This window comes from Numenius arquata, chromosome 11 (assembly GCF_964106895.1).
Source record: "Numenius arquata chromosome 11, bNumArq3.hap1.1, whole genome shotgun sequence".
NCBI classification, from domain to species: domain Eukaryota; kingdom Metazoa; phylum Chordata; class Aves; order Charadriiformes; family Scolopacidae; genus Numenius; species Numenius arquata.
The window spans coordinates 24,643,517-24,668,670 of NC_133586.1; the positions used below are offsets into that span (position 1 = coordinate 24,643,517).

At 47.1% G+C, this 25,154-nt stretch overlaps 1 protein-coding gene across 1 annotated transcript in view; it reads left to right on the forward strand.

The window, feature by feature from the left end:
• The window catches only part of NRG2 (neuregulin 2), a 174,114-nt gene that overhangs the window by 91,525 nt on the left and 57,435 nt on the right, over positions 1 to 25,154 (forward strand). Inside the window, exon 2 of the mRNA XM_074155711.1 lies at positions 19,602 to 19,773. Coding sequence (XP_074011812.1) covers positions 19,602 to 19,773 — 172 coding nt within the window. The remainder of the gene's footprint in view (positions 1 to 19,601; positions 19,774 to 25,154) is intronic.

Sequence of the window (25,154 nt, forward strand, 5' to 3'; positions counted from 1 at the left end):
AGAAGCCTCAGCTGCACTGCAAAGCAAAACAAAATAAAAATCACCTGCCTGACTTCCATTGCAGGATTTGCAAGCAAGAGGAATACTGGTGAGGGAAGAGGCTTGGGAGACGCTCCAGTGTCTATTGCTGCTGGTACATTCCTCCCTTTTGGGTAGACAGTTGGCAATGCAGGGCAGGGATTTCTCAGCCAGCAGGTTTTCAGAGCCAGCCTGTACTGCTGCTGTGCCTGCTCTGTGATGCAGTCACTGATGGACGCAGCAGCTTGTGCAGCAGCATCAGTTTTATATCACACAATATCCCCGTGTCATGAGCAGAGAAAATTTCAGATCCTGTGGTATGAACCTTGGTTACCTGAAAATGACTGAGGTGTTGAAGTGATTCAGATCCAGAAAGTCTTGCTAACAGGTTCTGGATCTGTACGTTGAGGTGCTGGGCCTGGGCATGCTGTCTTTCAAAGGCTAGGAGTCTGCCTGATTGCTGCTACCCAAGAAGAAATTTGTTTCTCTTCCAGAGATCATGCGTGTTTCATCTTCTCATTCAGGCTTTTGCCTGAAGGGCAAGGACAAGGAATGTGATGAACTTCTCTTTGGCATGGAAATGTATTTTGCTTCACATTTGTCAATAAATGAGATTAGGTTTCTGTATTTGTGCTGAGAGTCTGCGTGAGAGGCACGATTAATGAATGCTAAAATAAACTCTCTGGCCGGTTGTTGGGTAACAAGCACAGCTAAATCTTGCATTGCAGAAGAGGTCCTAATATTGCAGAGATACCAGTTACATGATCAAGAAAAAGACATTCAGCCCAAACCAGAAATTATCCCGGAACTTACATGAAATGATGACTCTACCAAAAGCAGTGTGTGTATAATAATGTCCGTGCTTTTTCTCTACTTGAAAGAACATTTCCCACTCAGTCCTGGGTTACCTCTCCCAGTCCTTCCAGGTATGACTAGTCTTTGTCCAGAATCTGAACCTTTTCTGCTAAAAAAGTCATCTAAGGAAGATGGGAGGCAGCACAAATTACCTATTTCTGGGTGTCCTTCCCACTGTCCACATTGATGAGCCCTGGGCACCCCATTTCTGTCCAGCAGGGCCAGTGAGACCATTGAAGAATAAGAAAACCTTTCTGGACACATTTAGTTCAAGGGAGAGACATGGTAAACTTCTGGATATCTTGGTTTGAGGGACCCTTTGAAGAAATGAGAGCAACAGATGTCATCTATCTGGATTTATGTATAGCGTTTGACACTGTCCCACATGACATCCTAGTCTCAAAATTGGAAAGTCATGGATTTGATGGATGGACCACTCGGTGGATAAGGAACTGGCTGGATGGCTGCACTCAAAGGGTTGCAGTCAATGGCTCAATGTCCAAGTGGTGGCCAGTGACAAGTGGTGTTCCTCAGGGGTCGGTACCGGGACCAGTGCTGTTTAATATCTTTGTTGGCATTATGGACAGTGGGATTGAGTGCACCCTCAGTGAGTTTGCTGACAACCCCAAGCTGTGTGGTGTGGTTGACATGGAAGGGATGCCATCCAGAGGGACCCGGACAGGCTTGAGAGGTGGGCCCGTGCAAACTCATGAAGTTCAACCAAGCCAAGTGCAGGGTCCTGCACCTGGGACATGGCAATCCCAGGCACAAATGCAGGTTGGGCGGAGAATGGCTGCAGCCATGAGGAGAAGGACTTGGGGGTATCGGTGGATGAGAAGCTCAACATGAGCTGGCAGTGCATGCTGGCATCCCAGAAAGGCAACTGCATCCTGCACTGCATCAAGAGAAGTGTGGCCAGCAGGTCGAAGGAGGTGATTCTGCCCCTCTACTTCACTCTGGTGAGACCTCACCTGGAATACTGTGTCCAGCTCTGGAGTCCTCAACACAGGAAGGACATGGACCTATTGGAACATGTCCGGCGGAGGGCCATGAAGATGATCAGAGGGCTGGAGCACCTCTCCTATGAAGACAGTCTGATGATCTTCAAGGTCCCTTCCAACTCTAACCATTCTATGGTTCTATGAAATGTCAGTGGGTGGATTTCAGGAGGGACATCTTGGGAAATAATGCTGGTAGTTGGAGGAGAAAATGGTAAAAATCTGGAGGAATGGTTGTGGGTGATGGTTAAATGAACACTTGAGTTTCCTGCAGGAGGCAGGAGGTGAAGGATGCTGCTCATCCCATGCTGCAGTGGCTGCGTGGAGGCACCCATGCTGTACTGCAGCAGCCTGTTCCTTAACGACAAGACTGAGGCTCTGACTCACCTTTCCTGATTCACAGTTGCACACTTTCAGGCATGAGGATGAAGAGATTTGTTGATAACCAAAAAACAGTTGTCAAGTCAAGATGGTTGGGCTCAAGGATCTGAAAGGTCCCTTCCAACCTACAGAATTCTATGATTTTGATTCCATGATTCTGTGAAAGTCAAAAAGGTTGCCATGGGCAAACGGTCCTTACCCAGCTGGCATGATGTCTACACTGCAATGGGGAAAGAACGTTGCGACATGAAGATGTCCTGAGCAAGCTTTTCTGTCGCTTGCTTGGATATCAGCATTGGTAAAGCTGCAGTAAAGGTGCGCTAAAATTTTGAGCTGTGCAGCCCTAGCACCTAGGCCTTACGTACTGGTTGCAGCGCATCCTTATGGCTCTTCAGGGCTGCTCTCTCTCAGGTAATTTGTCAAGGCAGGCACATCGATGCTGATCGGTCCTCCTGATGACGATGTAGATGCTGCACAGCTCAGGGCAAGGGACCCCAGCTTCCACAGACTTCCCAAGCTTTAATTTTTCTCAATAATACTTCTAGGTCTTATAATGGCAAACTTCCAGGTGTAAGACTGTCCTCCTGAATCTGCAGACCAGCAGTTGCGATGCTGCTGTTGTTCTATAGGACTTTCCTGAGCTGCATTTCAGGGAATTGCTTCTTTCTGTGGTCGAGCTTATCCATTCTAACTGCTGCTGATGGGCAGAAGAGAAAGCAGGAGTGGCAAAGAAGTGTTGTACAGTGGAAATACGTTGATAAGAGCTTTCAAAACCACCTCTGTATTGGGTTGGTTGTTTGAATTATTAGTACTTCTGGAGAGGTTTCCTTGTCTATCCTATATTTAGAAAATGTGGGCAGGCCATGCAGTTTTAAGAACAAGCCTTGTGTTAGCAGGGCCATTGCTCATTTCATGTGTTGTAACATTTTGCGTTGGTAATGTTTTGAGTCAGTGTTTGAGAGAGATGGCATGAGTCACAGCTCTAGCTTTCTTACGGGGTTAAGTAGGTGTCTTGTTCATTTTGGGGGGTTAGAAAGGAAAAAAGAAGCAGTTGTAATCTGAAGCACTGCCAACAGTTCTGGTTTTATTGCCAGAACTGTGATAATCTGCTATTTCCCGTAAAGCCCCAGATGTTGTACTTGCTTTATTTTCTGGGAATCTCCAATTTCTCTTATCCTTTGTCATGGCAGGGCAAATCCAGACAGTGTGTCCTTTCTGGGGCCTAAACATCCTTAATATCAAAGATAATAACAAGCCTCAAACACATCTCTAGATGGATAGCTCGTTATATTTAATCCAATATCGCAATTTTTGAGAAGGAGAAAATGCCGAATTAATGATTTCCAACTGAGCTGAGTGTGTGGCATCTATCTGCCCTCTCCTCCTTTCCCTTTCTCTTTGTGGTCTTTTTTGCAGGTCAGAAGAGACACTGAGGGTATCTTGTACATATTTGCTGTCTTCTCATGCTAATGGAGAACACGCATCTCTGAGCCTGCCCCATCTCTTATGCCACTCCATGTGATACTTGGGGCCCTGGCCTCCAAGTGGCTTGGGTGCTTCCCCAGCAGCAGTGTTTTTGTGCACTGAAGCCTCGGGGCTTGTCTGCAAAGGGAGGCTCTTGCAAAACTTGCTTGGCCTGGGGTGTGAATTTAAAGGGAAAGAACTGTTCTGCACCAGATTCCTGCCTTAAACCCTCTTATTCTGCAGAAAAAGGGCTTGTGTTTTTACTGTGCTGCTGGCTGGACTTGGTTGAACAACTGCACTTGGCCTGAGCAGCCAAAGACTCTTGTGGCAGCTCCGTTCTGAGCTGGCCTTGGACTCTTGATGCTGCCTCCAGTTAGCACCATGGAGGAGGTGAGGGGGTGGCAGGAAGGAGGCTAGTGCCCTCAGGCTCCCTGTATACCCAGAAAAGGGGACCACTTCAGAGCAGAGCCCACCTTAGGGGTTCTTGGTACCCTCTGGAAAAGCCACTCTGAACAGAAAGGCTGTGCAGACCAGCCTGAGTTGACAGTCCCCCTTCCTCAGGTTTGGTCTTGGATTAGCTGCTCGAGTCCAAACCTGTCAGAGCAGCCTGGGACTCAACTTGATGGATTGCCCTGAGTCAGCAGGCCTTCTGCGCCGCGCTGGTGTTCCAGGTGAGCTGGCTGAGCTGCCGGGGCGGTACGCTACGGGAGTTGTGTGCAGGTATGGTATTTTGCTTTATAGACCACAAATATGGTCCTCACTGAGAGCTATCAGACTGGCCACCTTAGCTGTCATCTGTGGCCCTCATGTGCCACAGCATGAAGCTTCCTGAAGCCTTCTCTTTAAATCCACTCCTCCAGTGCTGTCTCAGTCCCACCATGCCAGACCTGAGATGCTGGGGAAGTCCTATGGGGAGCTGACTCAGCTCACAGTCCATGGGTGGACTGTGGCTGCCGAGCTGCTGTTGGAGGTGTGGTGGTGGTCCTAAGCCTGACTCCTCGTGGTGGATGGAGGTCCCATGCCACCAGTCACACTGGTGCGAGGCTGCTAGTGCTTTCTGTGTGAAGCATTACTATGGCTCTTGCAAGGATGGTGTGGGAGTAGGGAAGGACCTTTGTATTTGGGAGTTGGGGAGGGGACCCTGGAAACAGCTTGCATCCCAGAGGATTGAAACCTGGGGCCTCTGCAAGAAGAAGGGACACTGTGCCAGTACAGAAAGTCCCTTAAACGAGGTACTCTTTCTTTATGTCTCAGTTGAGGCCAAAGGTGGAAACCCAGAGATCCCTAGCTGCTCCCGGCTGGTTTTCTCTTGGTACATCAGTACCCCCTGGAAGTTTTTGTGACTGCAGTCAGTGAGGGCAAGAGCATAGCGGGATTGGCAGAAAGGGAGAAACATTTATATGAAGCCTCTGGGTATCAGGGCAGAAAAACAGCTCTGTCCTTGAGATAATGCAGAAGACTTCCCTAGTGGGAAGTTATTCAAAAGGAGTAAATGATACTCACTGCCATGAAGTGGAGGTCCCTGTCTAGCAAGAAGCATGGTATAACCCAACATGTCAGCCTTTCTGCAGCATGGTGGTCTTTTCTGGCTGCTTTCTGTGCCTGTCACGAGTCCCCATGCGTCACCAAAGCCTTCCCCTGTTCTTCACTGCTGGAGTTGCCCTGCTAACAGAGTTGGCTGCTTGAAGACTCATCAGGGTTGAAATGATTTATTCCTCAGCCATTTATTGCAAATGAACCATTGGAAGTCTTTCAAAAGCCATCTTCTCTTGACCGAAGTTCAGCTAAATTTTTTAGCAGCATCAGCTTTACATAACAAATTAGAGGTGGAGGGGAGTTCTGGAAGAGTAAGGTTTATGTTTTTAAAGAATCCTTGCTGACCAGGATCTCCCTCTCAAACAACCTGGTTGTTCAGAGGATCACTGAGGGAGCCAGGAATTACAAGCCAACTGCCCCAGAAAAAATGTGATGGCTTGCTTGTTCACTCTGGGTGTCTGACAAAAGGCCAAAATATCTGCATGAAAGCAGGTAATACTTTGCCAGCATTTAGATTGTAAAGTCTCTTGATAGAGCCCTAACACCCCAAATTAATTCCAGTTGGTAGGGACAGGAGAGCATCACATGAGCTGAAAACTGGGTGGGGAGGACCATGAACAATGGATTAGGATAAACAGCAGTGTGTCAAATTGTCAGGGGAGTGAAGGAGAGCACAGTGTTGGGAGCTAAAGTCTTGTCAATTGCTGCCCTTCATGGTGAGCCGCACATAGTTAACCTCTGCGGCGTTTCCTTGGGGCTCCTACAGCAGCTAAGGGGAGTCTGCGAGTGGACTTGGGAAGTTGGATCTGTTCATCTGTAGTTACCTGGGAAGGCTTTTCGGAATATCTTTCATATGGCAGGGCTGGTGTGTGATCCTATTTGAGGTATCAGTTTATGTTTTGTTCATGTTCACAAAGACGCTCCCGGTTAATTATCTGATGTTTTGACCAGACATTTATTTACCACCAAATTACAAATGGAGGGGTGCAAGTTGAAAAACGGGATGAAAAGCATAATAGGGTATGCTGCACTTGACTGTGATGTTCAGTCTTCGTCATCTACTGGCTTTGGTTGAGACTCAGGTAACTACTGGCATGGGTCCTTGCTCAGAAACACCATTATAAAAGCAGATCTAGGATGGATCCATCCTCTGTTTGTGTACGAGGGTCCTGTAACTACAAACAGCAGCATCTAGGTGAGCAGGAAGGCTTTCTTCTCTTGGTGTTTCAGGCTTGGCCATTATGTAGAGGAACTGCCACTGCAGGGGCAGACAGGGCATGAGGGTGAAGAGCCTTTCACAGAGTGTGAGTACAAGTGGGAGCTCAGCTTCTGCATCCTGCAGCCAGGAGGAGAGTGTGACCAGAGAGCGGCGTAGCTTCAAAGCAGCATTGAAATATCTCTGAGCTGTGTGCAGCTCCTGATGCACCGTCCCAAACTGGCAAAAAAACCCCAGAAAAGCAGCACGAATATTCCGGTGCCTGTCTGAAAGGGTGATTCAGGCCCTCTCGATTTCATGAAGACAAAGCTGCCTGGAGCTCTTCACTGAGATGTGGGAGGTAGTCAGCATCTCCAGAAATGAAAGGAGGATGATGCTGGGGCTTAAGAGTGATGTTCAAGGTTTTCAAGATCATTGATTTTGCAAAGGAAAGAAAAAAACTATGCATTTCACAGCCAAGGTGAATTGAGACGGGAAGGACAAACATGAGTGATTTTTGGTTACTTGTGATTGGTGGCAGCTGACATGGTCAAGGAGAACAAAACAGAAAGAAGGGGCAGTGTAAATGACTGGAAGACAAAAGGAGAGATGGGCTACATCTAGGTTTTTTGTGTGTCTGGATCCTGGATGTTGTATGGCTGATCCCACCTCAGGGTCGGGATATGGTCTGCTCAATTTCTGAAAGGTTCTTCCAAGCTTATTCTTCTAAACCTGTGATTTGCTGTCCCCCTGAATCCTGTCTTTGGGCCTTTCCAGGTTGGTTTTGTAGGTGCTGAAGATGGTAAAGGTCTCTCCAGGCCTTTCCAGGGCAGCTCCTTAGCACCACTGCACCTTCTACAGTTGTATCAGAAAGTCACATGCACAAGGTATTTAGATTGGGTGTTTCCTACAAAAATATTCCTCAGCAGAGGAGACCCCCCTCTTTCTATCAGGTTTTTCATACTGCGTCTCAGACCCCTGAACATCCCTTTTTTGGGTTTCCAGGTGGTTGCATTCCTCTGCAGGGAAATATTCAAGGATGGCTTGGAGTGATGGTGAAGGTGAGGAGCAGTGAGTGTGCAGAAGTGAAGGAGCAGCTCTGGAGGAATTTTGCTTAAGCTGGAGTGTGTGGGCAGGGAGCCGCCTTCTTTCTTGTCTAGCTCCTGCTTCTTTGCTTTTCCCTGTCACTCTTGTATGGAGATGAGAACCATTCATGCTTATAATACAAGAGGAATCCCACATTGTGCCTTGTCTTTTCTCAGGTCTTCCTTGGATCCCAGACTCCTTCCGCTTGTTGTCACTACTGCTTAAAATTGGCATTTGTGGTGGCATCCAGAGGTCTCAACTGCAGCATTGTTCCCCTTGTGCTATTCACAGCACAAAGTCATAACAAGAGACAGTCCCTGCCCCAAATATATTAAGTGGGATCTTTGAGAGAGGAAATGGAAGCACAGAGAAGGGATGTGAATTGTCCCACTTTACGCAACATTTCTGGGATAAAACCCAGCACTATTAATAGCTTTTTGTTCAACAACCGTCCTTTGTTCGGAACTCTGCTTTTCACCTTAAGTTGTTTCTGTTGTGCAGGATCTGTTGGCCAGTTTGGTGAAAGTTCCCACCTAGTGATGTGCAGCTAGATATAAAGCAGGTCCAATAAACCCCTACCCGTTTTGAACACAGAATAGTCTTTCTGCTTGGGCCCCCGCTATGTTGCACATTGTCTTTTCTTCACCCACATTCCTCTGCTGCATCATTCATCTTTGGTTTTGGTTGCTTGCATTCAGCAGTATCTCCTAGAAATGATTTGTGTCACACCTTCCTTTGCTCTCTTCCCTAAATCCTTCAGTGGAGCAGCTGGACAACCAGCAAGGGTTGCTCGCTTCAAAAATTCAAATCTGCTTTACCTTCCTTCTTATTTGTTGCCCGTGAATACTCTATAAAAGTGAACTTTCTGCTGGAAATGTTTGTGGAAGCAGTAACTGTTGATTAAATTTTAACGAAGAGTCACAGGAAGCAAATTTTAAAATTGCAACTGTATGTTTGTGATAATCAGAGCTCTGTCACTGCTGTCAGGCACTAGAATTGATGGAGGCCACAAAATCTCTTTATCCAACCAAAATGAGCCAGAGTTGCTTGATTATTTTTTTTTTTTAAACACAAGCCACAAACTGCTCATGAGCAATTTACAAGCCAAAAATTAGCCAGTATGGCTTTCCAGAGAATAGTTCTGAAGAATATTGCAATAAGCAATATTCAAATATAAAACAAGGGAAAATAAGGATAAAAAAATTAATCAGGAAGAGCTGACATCCTTGAGACTCCTGGCAGCTGTAAATCAGCCTGGTTGGGGGACATTTCAGTGTGAGCCACCCATCGCTGCGCTTCAGTGGGGGTCCAGAGCTATTCAGAACAATGCTGGGAAGCCGCACTCTGGACAAGGCAGGAGACACGCTGTGTTAGTGTCTCCACTGGGCAGTGCCCAGAGTCCCAAATGGAATTTACAGCTTGCTGCTTCCCTGCAGCCCAGGGAGGAGGGTGGCCCCTTCTCCGCGGGGCTTGAGCACTGCCCTGGCTTGGCCAGTGCTGGGCGCTGCCGGCCCCTCTCCCCACACTGCGTTCTCCTGCGCAGAGGGTCCCGCTGATCCCAACGGAGAGGTCAACGTTCGGGAGCGAGCAGAGCTCGGCCTGGCCAGCTGTCACAGAGACACAGGGCATCCTGGGTGCTGGGAGAATATGTAGTGTAGGGTGGCAATTCTGTCCACACTTGGTGGTGTTTGGGCGTGTACGTATCTGGCTGTCTCAGGGATGATCTTTATTTTCTTTCCGTTTCCTGTGTTTGGATGAAAAACAGACCTGCGGTCACTGTCTGAGGTTCTTTTGGTACCAGTGCTTTAAAGCATTTCTTGAACTAACAGAAAAAAACTTTTAATCTTTCTAATATAACATTACAGAGAACAAACAAGACTTTAATGCAAGCCCCAGGGTCTCTTGTGGGGAGATCCCGATAAAAACACGGCTTTCTGTTTTGGAAATACCCTCTGGTGGATTTGTCAAAACCCTACCAGAGACACTGGTGAACTTTCAAAGTAAGCAGAGACATGGAAAAAAAATGTTGTAATTAAGACTACAAGTGGTTGGGTTTTGTCACGGAATGCTAGCAAATATGATTTTATAGGTTAAAAGTTAAAAATTCCCTCACCTCAATGTTAGAGACTGCTAAGCCAATTTATTTGTCCAGACATTAAAGTGCTTTTTTGTTTGAATGCCCGCTTTGTGGAGTGTTTCCACCTGGTCATGTATGAAACATCGGGACATCCCCTGGACTTCCTGGGAGGTAAAAATATCCAAAAAATGTTACAAACTGGGCTGCTGCATCTGACCTTCACCTGACTTCTTCCTGACCTGAATTAACATCTTTGTAACTGACCCCAGGTTTTGCTGATTTTTCCCTACTTGCCGATGTTAAGCATGCTTAAAAACACTTGTTAAAACTGACCCTCACCTGTAAGTCTGCCGGGGCAGATTCTGCGCTGGGATTTTGCTGGTGAGGGCTGGGTTTGAACAGTTCCTCCACAGTGCAGTGCAGACCGCACTCTGTCTTTATGGTCTTCCTGACCTCAGACCTGACATCTCAGTAACTTAATGCCTCTGGGGTCGTCATTCTATTTAAATATAAGATACTGAGAGAGGAGGAAAGAGATCACAGAATCACAGAATCTTCTTGGTTGGAAGGGACCTTTGAGATCATCGAGTCCAACCAACAAAAAAAAACCAAAAAACCAAACCAAAAAAACCAACACCAAACCCAAACCAAACACCCACTCACAACCACACACCACACCCACCCACAAACAGACGCAAACCAACAATCTTGGGCACTAGAGCATGCCCTGAAGTGCCATGTCTACATGTTTCTTAAACACCTCCAGGGATGGTGACTCCACCACCTCCCTGGGCAGGCTGTTCCAGTGCCTGACCACTCTCTCAGGAAAGTAATTCTTCCTAATATCTAATCTAAACCTCCCTTGCCGCAACTTCAGACCATTTCCTCTGGTCCTGTCATTATTCCCTTGGGAGCAGAGGCCAACACCCACCTCTGTACAACCTCCTTTCAGGTAGTTGTAGAGGGCAATGAGGTCTCCCCTCAGCCTCCTCTTCTCCAAACTAAACATGCCCGGTTCCCTCAGCCTCTCCTCATATGACTTGTTCTCTAGACCCCCTACCAGCTTGGTGGCTCTCCTCTGGACACGCTCCAGCAGCTCAATGTCCTTCCTGTAGTGAGGGGCCCAGAACTGGACACAGCACTCGAGGTGAGGCCTCACCCGTGCCGAGTACAGAGGCACCGTCACTGCCCTACTCCTGCTGGCCACGCTATTCCTGATACAGGCCAGGATGCCGTTGGCCTTCTTGGCCACCTGGGCACACTGCTGGCTCATGTAAGATGTCCGGAAGTGCTGTTCTATCTAAAGGTAAGAGTGCGTCACTGACCCTTCACTTTTGCACCTAATTTGATGGGCCAAGACAGGGCTGGGCAGAGAGAGAAAGGTTTACTTGTTAAACCTTGGCCTCACTCAGAGACTGGGCCACATTTATCTGTGTGTAGTGGCCCTTCTTGCTGATTTATCTGAAGAACTTGGTGGGTGGTGTTTGGGGTTGTCCTGAACCCATGGCATTGCAGTGGCTTTTGGTTTTGCAAGTTTAGCTGCGATGCTCCCTCCGGCTCATGATGGTGTGTCTTCTGACCCCTTGTCACTGGGAGAGTGCAGGCAGTGCAGGCAGTCTCCGTTAAAAGAATTTCAACTCCTCTTTAACTGAGCTTTCCCCCACCATGTTTTAAGGAAACACTCCTGTGGTTGGGAGAGCTGTAAAACATTAAATAGATTTTTTTCATCCTTTTCTAGAACCAGTGATATTCCACTAATGGCCATTTTACATTAGCACATCCTTCCCTGTATCCTGAAACAGGGAAGCCTGTTTAATAGGCTAACATAGCCTTTAGCTTTGCCATGACTGCAAGGGGTCTATATATGGTTTCATGTACAGATTTCATAACAAACATTTAATGAAACAAGTCTTTTTTGCTAACTTAGATTGTTTTGTCTCCTGGGGTGAGTGTTACACTTTCCTTTGGCGATTGAAAGATGTTGGATGCCACCCAGGTCTTTACCAGGGTACTAGGGCAATTAATTTGTGCTTAGTGTTCAGTGGCTGAAACAAAGAATTAATGTATTTTAAAGTTTTGGATGCTCTGGGTAATTTGTTTGTTGGCTGGGTCTTGACTGGCAGTCCACAGAATATGGGTGGGCCATTTTTCTAGCTGATTGTGAAGATAGAGATAAAGCTATATTTTATGAATTGCTGTTTCCAAGGTCATCTGGAAATGGAGCAGTTCATAAAATATATCTTTGTTCAAAGATATATTTGATTATATAAAATATGATCCCAGAATCAATTGGGTACAAACAAGATGTTGCCTTTAGGGCTGAAAACACATTGTTAGAGGCATGAAGAGCAGAAATTGTCGCTGCTGTCTTTGTGTGGCTATTGTTTTTGGTTTTAATAGGAACAGAATGAATGACATTTTTCCACCAGACCACTTATGCTCAACTATACCTCCAGGACAACTTCCTGGCCAAAAATATTCAAAACAAACAAACACAATAGCAATTCTACTCCAATTACATTGTTTGCAAACCAGCTAGTGTTCATAGAGTACTAGGTTTGGCAAATCCAAGCACTTCAGCTATGGATTTTAATATTGGATATTTGTGATTTACTTGTAGCTGTTGTGCTATTCAGGTAGGCGTTTGGGTGGCCAAGTGCATAGGCACCTCCAGCATTTCTGCCCAACCTGTGATAAAAGCATACCCCAGCTGTCTTAACAATTTGAGTGAAAAGATTGGGTGTTGGCAAGACATCCTTGCCCAGTGGCCAAATGCTCACTGATTTGAATGGAGCTGAGATTTCAGCCTAAGGCTCTGAACCAAATCGTACACCAATTTCAAAACTTTCACTTGAAAAAAGAATAACTAAATATTAAATGTGGGAAAGAGGAAGACAGAGGAGGAGGAATTTATCAGTTGCTCTTTTAAGTAAGTGGAATCAGTATTTGTAAGAGGAGGGTGAACTTGCTGGCTTTGTGGCACCTTTTCCTGTGGTTTGATCTGCCAGAGGGATCCTATAGAGAGCAAACCTAGTTCAGCAAACCTGCTGGTGACTTTCCAGTCAATTTTCTTTGGCTGATGGGAATAGTCATGAAAATACTGATTTTTGTAACTCTGAGTTTTAAAAATATATATATATATGTATATATTGCTGTGGATTGCCATTGTAGTAATTTCTCCTCCCTGAGATAGAGGGCTACAGGAACCTGGTTAAGGGAAAAGAACTTGCATGGTAGGGAAGCTATGGGACATGCTGGGAGGAATAATGCAGCTGTTCTGGCTCCAACAAGATTTCCAAGCTTCATTCCAACCCCAAGTCTGCTGATACCAGTCTTTTCAGCATCTTCACACTTCCAGTCATCTGGGTCCTCTCCACATTACTGTCTGTTCTGTGTGAGTCAGCTGGGTGGACGTCCTCAGCAGACCCTCTAGGTCCTGGAGGAATGGCTCCTGCATTGTCATACCTACTATCTACAGCTGTCAAAGTGGGACCTCTCCCAGGAACACAAAGATATGCCTCTGACTCCTGCTGGTGTACCTCTTCAGGAAGGGCACAGCAGCAGGGTGCATGCTAGGCACGGAGTACATCTCCCATGTCCTTGGGAGAGCTTTGGGTTACTAACCCTTGCTGAAGTCTATGTCTTTGCAGTTACTGCACAGATAGAGCATGGGCAGTGGAGGTGAGGTGTAAATGCCCAAAGTGAGCCACATTGTCTAGTCCAGGCTCCCACAGTGGAGTCCCTACCGTCACAGGTCTAGTAAAAGAAACATGGCTATGTGTTAATTAGAAGGCCCGATGGTGGCTACAGCAGAATTCTGCCCCTTGGAAATTTAAATTTGACATTGTGGTTTGCTTGCCATGTACCCCTGCCCAGGACGCAGAGGTCTGAGTGAGCTGCTGCAGTGTGCAAAGGCAGTCACGTTAACAGCTGTGAGAAAGTCCGATCAGCCTTTTTGCACAAACTAGAAATATAGGCTGCCTAACGCATATTACAGGTACTATATTATATTTTATATTCTCAATTTGGAGCCTGTAGTTACCCACTGGTGGGTTGCAGTAGGGGTTGGGATAGGGCAATATGTCACTTTGACATCAAGGTTCTCTCCCACGGCTCTGGACTTTGTGTGGTTTGTGGAGGTTGTGTGCATCTGTTGAATAAAGCTGGGGTCTTTCACTCCCTCCCATGTTTCAGATATCACTTAAGTTAAATACAGCCCTGTTACCTTCAGGAGGTCATAGACTCAGAGAAGTTCTTGTGACCCTGCCACCAAAGAGCTGAACTCTGCTCGGAGTCCCAGCTGCAGCTGCCACTTCCTGCCTAGGTGGACAGCAGTGACTGTGTTTTTGCCTACTCTATAAAAACCCAGAAAAAAGGAGGACAAACACTTAGAGCATGTAAAGTGTTAAGCAAGGCTTTTTTTTTCAGGTGGACCCCATGTTTCCATGCCTTCTGGCTGGAGGGAGCTTTCTTCAGAGCAGGTACCTTTTTGACAAGTTGGCATTTGCTGACAGTATTGAAATGGTCAAACAGTTGAGGTGGGCAGGATCTGCTGCTGCTGAGATTCAGCTTTGTCTCCTTGTCAAATAAAGGCCAAAGGAGTGTTGCCTCTGATAAAAACAGTAGAGGCAGAAAACATACCAGAAGCAGTAGTGCTGCACTAGCCAAGAAGTAAGATTTATTAACCCAGTGCAGAGCATGCTGACCCACCAAGACACGTCTGGTCTCCAGACCTGCACTGGTGATACCCTGTGCCAGGGATATGTGTCCTCACCTTGTAGTAGAAACAACAGAAATGGGGAAAATTCTGTTTGGTAAGGAGTTGCCATCTTTGCCAAAATTTATGTTTGAATTTGGAGCCAGTTGAGGCTGCAAAACATTTCCCATGGACATATAAATTCTACAGTTTTCCATCTGGGAGAACACTGAAACTCTCCCTTCTGAGGTACCCTATGTCAAAGGGAAGGCCTATACTCCTGTGGGTGAGACTTTGAGCAGTAAGGTGGTGGGGACTCTCCAGAAGGACCTTAGGGAATAGTAACCTTTGAGATGTGGCTTGGGCGGTGTCATGCCTCCAGATCTCGTACTTCGATGGCAAGGAGCCTGGAAGCCTCAAGGACTTGACCTGTAGCATCCTTTGGGTGTCCAGATTTCCCTTTTGAGAACTGGGAGTGCAGACCCTTGGAGACACTGCTGGACCTACAGCTTTTCCACCCCAATACAGTAGCCCGGAGGCTGGAAGCCCTGGCACCTGTGTGGAAGGGCTGTCTTGGGGCCGATGGCTTGGGGAGTCTGAGAAACATAGCCCATTTCCAAGAGAGCACCTGTGCAGAGGAGTTGTGTCCTGACCTGAGGGTTAGTCGGGTGGATAGAGTGTGCTGAAAGTCAATGCTCTGGTGTAGGCATGTCAAGGCACCACCTGTGAGTCTGTAGGTACTAACTCTCCTCCCATCTCCCACATTCCTATGAGAAAGCATTTTTCAACCTCCCTTTTCTGTGGCCATAGGAGCTAAGTTACCTTATTCCTCAGCTGCTGAGAGAGACACAGAAGGATCCTGCCCTCTGACTTCTCCAGATCCACCAACCTAAACATTTTGCCATCCGCCACGTGCCAGGTAGTGTGGGGGAGCCTCTAGTGGTTGGCACTGCATCCTCTGGAGGAGGCCAGGAAGATAAGTCACATCTACTCGTGATCCAGATGTGTCTGTAGATTGTCTTCTCTGGAGGATCTCCCACTGAGCAAGACACAGCTCTTGAAGCAGTGTTTGTGGCTAGTGTTGGCTGTTATAGAGTTCACTGATTACCTTTCCCAGGATGACTTGCTTCTGCTTTAGGCTGCCGAGGGGTTGTTTATGTATGATGCTTTGTGGGTGGGAAGTGGTTTTGTTACTGCGCTATTGTTGGACTCCATTTGGGCACTCTGCCCGTTTGTGATTAATGATGTTTTGAGTTGAGGCTCTAAGGTATTTTCAGGCATACTCCAGGTACCAGAAGTAAAAGAAGTGGTGTTATCATCAAGGTACTTCAATGTAATATCAAATGTAATCAGAAGTGAATTGATTAAAGCAGTGTGTATATATAAGTCCTGTTATACGGTTGGACTTGATGTTCTTAAGGGTCTTTTCCAACCTAAACAATTCTATGATTCTATGATTATGGTGGATGGTCAAGCAACTCATATGGCATAAGTTTTTCAGAGTTTTGTAACCCTCTCCTCTCCAAAAGAAGGTGGTAGCTTGGCAGTAGACAACTGATGTCAGAGGGCAGACCTCTCCTGCAAAGGCCTCTTAGTGAAACGTGACTCTTGAAACAGGTCAGAAAATTGTAGTGGCTAAGCGGTGTGTGTTGCTAATCTAGCTGTGGAGGAGGCCACGAGCTGGCAGACCAGGGCCATGAGATTCAGATGATGAGGAGCTGAAACAGCAGCTTCAACTCAGCCTGTGCCAGGATGATGGGGTGACTTGGGTGGCCCTGGTTCGGTGTTTTGGCTTTGACAAAAGCTGTTCTGGCCACATCTGAGCAGCAGTAACCTGTGCGGAGGAGGCTGGGAAGCCAGAAGCTGGTGGAAACATAGGGAAATTGGGCCTGGAACCCACCTGGCATACATCTCAGACTGTTTGCCAAGCATAGTATGTTATCTTGATATGTATGAAGCTTGTGACTTTATTTTCCCAACGTGTTTGAAAAAGTACCAAACAGAGAGGAGATTAAAATGACCCCAAATGCTGAGAGCACTAAAGAAAGAGGGCACTTTTAAAATCCTCATGTCTGCTTGACCCAAGCTCCAACTTTCAGAGCTGCAACTCTGTGATTTGGACATGGGAGAGATAGGAAATGGGTTGATGTAGAAGCTGAAAATGAACCAAAATGTAAAACTTTGTCTTTGATGTACTCCAGTATTAGCACTCTGTGTGCTGCCTTGGTCTCTCAAGCTACTTGAGTTTACTGCTGGAGAGGGTTGAAAGGTGATTCATTCATAGTTTGCAAGTACCTAAAAAGGGAAGAGGTTTCTTGTTGCTAGATGGGATTCAAATTTACCAGAGAAAGGCAGAGAGATATCTTGGCTGGAAGCCAAAGTTAGATAAATTCAGGCTAGGAATAAAGGCTGCAATTTAAACAATACGAATGAAAACCAGTGGAAGGCCTTTGGCTGGCATTAAGCAGACTCATCAGCAGTTAATGGCTCTCAATGAGGATTTCTGTGTTTTCCCAAAAGATGCATGAATTATGAAGAGAGACTTTGTAGCTCAGAGCAGCCCTGGGGAGAACACGGGGAGGAAGCATATTTTCTTCCCTTTTTCTGGGCAGGGCTCTCTGCTGGAGTGGTGTGATGCAGGCAGAGCCCCTGCCCTGTGTAAGCTTCAGCTCCATCTCTGCTGCACTTGGCACATGTCTCTTTGGACCTGCCTACTTATGAATATCATATAATTTATCACTGGAGGCCAAGAGCACAAGGTGCAAGAGGTGCATGGGTTTGGGTGACTTGTGATTCACATGGGAGGGGAGGAACCAGGGAATAGAGATGTTGGAAGGTTTCTTGCTTGTCCTTGGCCCTCTCCTTCAATGATCTTCAGGTTTCTGGGCTTTGCTCTGCTCTTGCCAGGATTTTCTGTGGCAAGGGGCAGGGCTGACACATCTTTCTCCCAGGCCGTGCTGCCTGCTTCATAGTTCTGTAGACCACAAGCCTGAAAATAATATGACGCAGATGCATCAATGCCAAGGTCAGGACCTTCCCAGTATCTAAGGCATATATATACTGTTGGCATGGTACAGGGTGACCTCAGTGTACAATAGGAACTGACACACACATTCAGACAGAATAAATATTTGACAGAGTCTATTTCTCTATTCCCCAAAATGACCCCTATAAAAGCAAAGCCTGTTTACCTTCCCAGCTCTGTGCACAGGGTTCTGAGAAGAGACAAGTTCTCTTCCCCATTCATTGCCTTCCTGCTCTTCTGGGTGACCCATTTCCAGGCAAGGATCAGTGATACTGGCTTCACAAAACCCAGGACACCTTGGATTTTCACAGAACTCCTGAAATTTGTGGAAAGTTGCAGCTGGTTTTGTTCAGCAGTCTCTGTGTCTCTGCCAAAGCACAGTGACCTGGAAGCAGTGCAAGACGTCAGTGTGCAGCCCGAAGCAGTTGCCTGCAGCCATCCAAGCCATTTTTTGTGCTGTCCCTGCCCCATTAGCACATGTGCAGCCCTCCCTGTCCTGCTGCCTGTGGCACAGGTTTCTCGGGAGCCTGCAGCAGGCTTGGGTGTACAAAAATAACAGTCAGGAAGAAAGAAGGTGGGGTTTATTTTTTTTTTCCTTGGTGCAGTAAACATGCTTCCTTTGCACTCCTGGATCTGAAGTTTGCTCCTGTGCCCTGGCCCTGGTGCAGCTGAGAGTCAGCAGAAGGTCTGGTGTGCTTGGGACCAGACCTGCTCCATCACCCACACCGCACTGCCAGGCACCACTCCTCTCATGGTCACAGACATCTCTAGGTTTGCCTTTCAGTCACTGTGAGCTTTGCCCAGCCAATTCACCTTACCCTGAACTGTTCTATTTCTGTCCATGTTTCTATCTTTTCAATTAAGGACAATTTAGCTTCTCGTGCCCTTGCACATAAAGCAAAGGAATATGCGAGTCCTCAGAGCTTTCTACCACAGGAGCATATGCCTGATGATTGCTGTGCTTTTTATATTGTATAAGATCACTTTCAGTGAAAACAGCCTTTAAATAAAACCTACTTACAATAACTTAGCTTGGCATGAAGAACGAGTGGAGTCATACAAAGGTCTATAAAATAGCGATTGGTGTAATGAAACCCATACAGTTCCTCCTCCTCTGATTGTTCGTCCATATCACAAGATCAGAATGCATTAGGCAATTAAAAGACGGCTTGTGCATATTAGACAGAGGAAATACTTTATCTGTAACACATCTTAGACAAGTGGAAACCATTGTTACCAATATTCTTAAGGCAAAACCAGCAACTTGCTATTTTCTTTTTTAAGGTTAATGCTGAGAACACAAAAGGGAGCTAGAAGAATGCAGAGTTGTCAGCTGAAAGAAAAATTGCAAGCCTGCTAATCCTTTCTTGTCAGGTTTAATATAAAGCCTGGCAGAGTTTGATAAGAAGTGTCTCCCTCTCTGCCTAGTGTTCCAACTGCATGGTAAAATCACCTCTCTGAAACACCCAGGGAAGCTCACATGCAGAGCCAGGCTTCAGTCTGGAAGGGCTGCTGGCCAGTCTGATATTGCAGGTCCTAAGACAATTTTAAATGGCTTTATTCTTTCATTTTTCTGCCTGCAACCTGAAGAATAGCTGTTCCTCCCTTTCTCATCCTTTATACGTGCAGGTTTACGTTGCAGCCCCTCTCAGTGGCTGTTGCTCTGCTGCTGATGCTGTCATGCTGAATGACCGTCTGTCTCAGCAGCAGGCAGGGAGCATCTGTGGCACACACTGCTGGGGGGCAGGAGACTGATCCCTGTGACTCCCTCTGCTCCTTCTTCAGCAAAACGCTGTGGTTGGTAGGGCTGTGGGATTGGCAGCTCTCCCGTTGGCAGCGGCAAATGATGTAGGTGTTGGTAGTCATCGTTAGCAATGGCAGGATGCAGGGGAAAATAGTCTCAGAAGATCTGGAGCTCCTGCATCCCTGGCTCTGGCCTGGCAGGAGAGCCTGGAGAGTGGAGCAAACCCTTGGGCTAGCAGGAGACACACAGGTCCTGCCCGCGCAGGAGTAAGGGCAGCCATGGAGCAGTCGAGTCTGGCCACGGGGAGCAGAGAAAAGAGCCAGCCAGAGCTGGGGACCAGGGGTTCCCTCCGTTCCCCACGTGGGTATTTCTGACTCCGTGCTCCTTCCCCACCTGTGTGCTGGTAAAACCCGGGGCGCCAAGCAAGCGCTTTTCCCGGGGCGGGGGGGGGATGGTGGGCTCACATCACTTGTGTGCAGCCTCTGAAAGAGGCAGTTTTCACATTGTTTGGTTTCTCTTTTTGTAGCTGTCCCTCCCAAACTGAAGAAACTGAAAAGCCCAAACGTTCACGTCGGTGAGAAAATTTCACTGAAATGTGAGGCGACTGCTGGAAACCCTCAGCCCTCTTACAAATGGTTTAAAGATGGCAAAGAGCTGAAGAAGAGCAAAGACATCCGCATCAAGTATGGGAATGGGAAGTAAGTATGCTGTGGGGCTGCTCTGCCTCTGCTTACTAATGCTGGGTGTCAGAGTCTGGGGGACCATCTGGCTAGGAGTGCTGCTGTGCTGAGTGATACTGAGATGCTTCCTTGGAATCGCAGGACCACGCACAGCCCATTTGTGCCTTGCCTGGGATAGTGAGGAAGATTCCCAGTTTCCTCAAAGAGTAGCCAAGTGAGAGGAGCAAGGTGCATGCAGGATAGATGCTGGGTTTGTAGATGTGGCTCTCCTTGGGTAACTGTGTTGTTGGGTATCTGAGATGGGTGCCCAGTGACCTGGGGAGATAACTTTTTCCCTGCTGGATGTAGACTGGTTGTAGTCAGCTCGGATTACCTGGGGTGAATCCTGCTTTGTGATTAAGTGTTTAAATGCAGAAGCTATTCAAACTCAGCAGTCGCCCCACCAGCCAACAGTGGGTCTGCATAAATGTGGGAGGAATCACTCTGTTCTCACCTTAAGTTGGGTGGACTCAAAAGCATCTAAGGCGATTGCAAGGATGCAAGAGCACATCACAATTAGGACCCAGAGTTACATGTGTCATGCAAGACCTTGCGTTGCTGCACCCAAGGCAAGCTCCATCTCGGCTGCCCCAAACTCCCCATGCAGAGAAGCTCTTGGGCTGCTGCTCTCAGTGAGTGTCCTCCTAGGGACTGCCTCATTCAGACAGTGCAAGAACACCGGGAGAAATAGACCCTAGTGGCTAAGCTAAGGGGTTCTCACTGGGAATTGATTTAAATGGATCCATGTTGATATTTTTCAAGGCCAAATACTTACATATGATGTATCTTAAAATTATTCCACAATCATTACTATATTTATATTCATATATCCTGACCTAGCCGGCAGCAGTCAGCTTGCGACTGCTCAACCCCTTGGAAAACCTGGAACTAATTCTTTGCTAACATACATTATGTCTGAGTGTGTGAAAAATAGCTCACCCCTTCTCATTATGGACTTGATGGAGTATCAATTTTTAAAAGTAGAAGCCACTAAAAAATCAGTTAGAAAAATCAGTTAGTGCTCGAATGGGTCATTCTCAATTGCTCTAATTTAATTTCAGTCCTGTTAGTTTTGATTTCAAAGTTACGCCCAAAATGGTTGAACTCCTTTTTAATAACTGTAGGATTCATGGCTGTTGGGGTGACCCAGAGAGGTGGTCAGTGGAAGGCTTAGGCTAGAAACACCAGTGGATCCAGAATAACTGGCTTGTATCTAGTGGATGCTGTCTGCTCAGGAAGGGCTGTCGGGGCGTGCAGGCAGCAGAGGTAGGGCAGAACTGGGCCTGCCTCTTTGCTCTGTTGCCCTCAGCATTTCTGTGGTCCTCGTCAGCCTCATGGCATCAGTTGTTTACTGATGGGTACTGGAGCTGGGTTGCCCTGCAGGAATGTCGGTGCCACCCACCACAGCCAGGCGTGGGAAGCCTGACAGTCCTTGTGGATGCTGCATGTGGACACTGCATCCTTGCGGGCAGGCAGCTCCTGGGACCCCTGGCGCACTGGCGCTGGGGTCTTGCAGGGATCTTGGGGAGCTATTTCCCTTAGAGCTAGAGAGCAATCAGCCCCAGAACAAACACCCAGCAAAACTCTCTGGGGAGGGATCCTGGCAATGGTGAAAAGTGTCTCTTGCAGCATTTCCCTGCTGTGCTCTCAGAGATCATAGTCCTTCCTTGCCTCCTGGCACCCCGTGTCCAGCACGAAGCTGTGACAGGATGGCATCCCACCCACAGCGGTGCAGGGGGAGCACACACTCCCTGGGTCAGGGACATAAACATATGGAAGAAGGTTGATCCTCTTTCCTCAGGACACTACTGTCAAGTCATAATTTTGCATTTACCAGTTTCCATGGCAACACGTTGGCTCACAGCCTGCCAGTGACAGGCCAAAGACATGTGCGTGCTAGAAGTGCTTCCTGCTGGCAAAATAAGCCCAAGGATAAACATTTTAAAGAAAGCTGAGCACCTGCCTCCTACAGTGTCTGAGGCTCCTTCAGCAGCAAAGGTGTGAGCCCAAAGCATCCCCCACTGATCTGCCCCTGGAATTGCTTCCGCTTCCCATCCTGCTTCTGCTCCCTGCTGCCATTAAAACATGCAATTAAGTGGAGTCTGGGCCCAGGACCTGGCTACGGAGGCTAGACTCAAGCAGCTGTCGAGCTGGGACATCTCTGAGACGGTAACCGCTTGTTGACCATTTGCCCCTTGTTGAGCAGGTGGCAGTTCAGGAACACTTCTCCAAGCAGATCTGGATGGGTCTGTGGACACCCAGTCTGGCATCCTCAGCTTTCAGGCTCTCCTCTCCACTGGGTTTGCTAGGTCTCAGGGCTTGAAAACACCTGGAGGGCAGAGTGCTGTCTGACATTAGGCCTGCCTCCTTCTGGTCTTGACTGCATGCAATAAACATCAAAAATTGTTCTGTGCATGGAGGCTGAGGATCAAGGGAGCCCTCATGACCTTACATACCTGCATTAAGTAGCTAGTGGGGCTGAGTTCAGTAGAGAGACCCAAAACTGGACGTGGTATATGGGTATACATCATTACTTCCAGCAGTTTAGGAGGGGAAAGACAAGCACCCTAACATGTAAAGCTCAGAAATGATGTCTAACTCTATGATGATTAAATCAAGAATAATGGGGTTTATACCCCATATCTGGCTCCTCTTAGAGATGACATTGCTCTACAGATAATCCTCTGCTCTTCCTTTCAGTTCAGAGTAGAGTGGGGTTTCCAGAGGGCTAGAAATAGAGCACTGGGAAGGGACTTTCATAGAGAAAGTACACAAGGCAAAAAGCTTCCCAGACTATGCAGCACCTGGCCAGGTGCACAGCATCATTTCTTTAAAAGTTTGATACAAAGACCTAATAGAGTTTTATGCTGGAGCCAAACTGAGTCCTGCCAGGATGTAGAGGTGTTGTCCATTGTGTTTCCCGTGGCCCTGTGAGTCCCTGGCAGGGCTGGGCACAGCTTTGTGTTGGACTCTTTGTCTGCAACTCTGCGGTCCTTAGACAACATGCAGAGGATTAGGAGGGGAGGCAAGAAGAACATGGTTGCCCTCCGTGAGTCATTCCTTAACTGCTCTGTGCCTGACTCCTTGTGTGTTTAAAGACCCTTGAGATCTCTAAGTAGAAAGCGTGACTGAAGCCCTTTTTTTTATGTGATCCAGTTTTCATCTGATCCCACTGGCCTTCCTAGAGTAGGAGATCTCTTTGAAATTAAGGGAAGTATATGTTGTAAGGAGGAGAAGAGCAGTTAACTGCATGTCAGCTTTTTGGCTTTTCCATCAATCATCTTCCCTCCTGTTTTTTAAACTTACCAGCAAAAATTCTGGTGCCATCAGGTGAAGGAGGCATTTTTTTTTTTCAATGGGTATTTGCTGGAGGGAGGGGAACAATTCTGATTCCTCCTTTCTGAACTGCATGTTCCATCTGTAATTAGTAACAGGCTGGGGCAAGCCTGGCTTGCACAAAGAGGAAACTTCTCTTTAAGGTGGAAGAAATTATTGGCTGGAATTTTATCTCTGGCTCAATTTAAATAAAACACAGTTGATGGGGAACCTAGAGAAATACCCAGAAAGAATTGCATGCTGCAGTGGGAGTACAGCACAGTGAGTGGCTCTCCCTCTGAGCTGCCAAAGTGATACCATTTTCTGCTGAGATCTGATTGAGGCCACTGGCTCCCAAGAAGTTAAGGTTGGATTTTGACTCTCTGACTGTCCTAGCAAATAGTCAGATGCCAATTGTGGAGAAAGCCAAGGGAGTTTCTGTTTGCAGAGGTGTAGAGAACCTACCCCACTTCAGGCTGTGCTCATGTCTCAGCCCTGAGACATGTAGATCTTGAGCTGGAATCCGAAGGGGTCCAGGAGCCTGGCAGTCTTCTAGCTGTGGCTGTCCTTACAAACTCGTCTCTTTGTGTGCTCTTTTACCAAGGGACATTGCTGGGGTGATGAAGTAGGCATATCATTAGATTGGAGAGGGTTGGCAGTTCAATTTGGGACAGGCTGACCATATGACATCCCTTGGGAGTAGTGTCCTACTTTCAGTATCACCAGGAATCCCTATTGTTAGCCTGTAAGTGGAGCCAAGGGATACCCTCTTCTCCTGTTTCTGTACAGTAGTCCCTCAGGCCATACTAGTTGGGGCAGATTCATTGCTGGGGTCTTCCTTGTAGAGCTCCCTGCTGTAGATTATTCCCCACCCACAATGAATGGGGCTGTGGTCTTCCCTGTACAGCTCACTGCTCTGGAATGAAGGCAAAAAAAAAATAATAATGCCAAAGCAGCAGGGGAAAAAGAGTGCCAATAAAGATAAATGATTTCCTAATTAAGCCTGGAGACAAGGAGGGGCAAAGAGAACTGTTGAAGCCTTGTGGGAGCCAGAGTGAACCCAAGCAGGCTATACCACCACTCTGGCAGGGGTCTTCAGGCTGACATTTTTAAACAAAGGAAAAAGCTCATTTGACAATGGATCTTGCAAGAGCAATTCCAGATGCCTGGAAGCTAAGACTCTTCTCAAGCACCGGTGTTGTTATAATCACCAGGGGAGCTTCTGCCTTGCTAACTCTCACGATGTCATTATAAGTCTCCGATATTTGGGATTTGGTTTTAGCTGCTGAAGGCACTTATTGGAGGGGGGTGTGAAGGACAGCATCTCCTTTGTTTGTCTGTTTGTTGTTTTAAAGGAGATGATGGACATAATCTTGGCCAATGCACCTGGGACTGAATTTGAGAACTGGGACCAGGGAATTTGAGAACTGAAAGGAGAAGCGGTTGGGTCTTCAACTACAACAATCAAACTTTGCAAGTTGGGGCTCCTAAGAGATTCAGGGAATGAGCATTTAATCAAACTTGACTGAGTTATAGTGGCTAACAAGTTACGGTCAGATGCTGTGCTGCTTCAGCTGATGCTGTGTGCAAACTTAGAGGTGGAAGGAGCTTTATGTTCCTGAAATTTTGTGTGTTTTTTCCAGTGATGTTGGCTGCTTTAAAAAAAATAAAAATCTTTCTTTACAGACCTTAGCCTGCTGTGGTTGCAAAAGATTAGGTTGAAGCACTCATTGAGACATGAGCTGAAATCTCATTCATCCAGTTTAGGTTCAAAAGCTTTGCCATGGGGGAGGTGGGCTGGGGTGAGGGCTGAGGCTGCAGGCAGTTCATCTGGGACAGCACATTAGATACCTACAGCCATGAATTTGCCAGGTCCCCCTTATAGTTCATGGATCAGGCACTGGTAAGGATCTGTGGCACATACCAGTTGCAGAAAAATGACTTAGGAAGAAAAGAATGTCATGCATCCCAAAGTCTCCAAACTCAGAAAGGAGCCCCAAAACTGTAACTGGATCTCTTCCACAACCCTGTGTACCACCATGGTG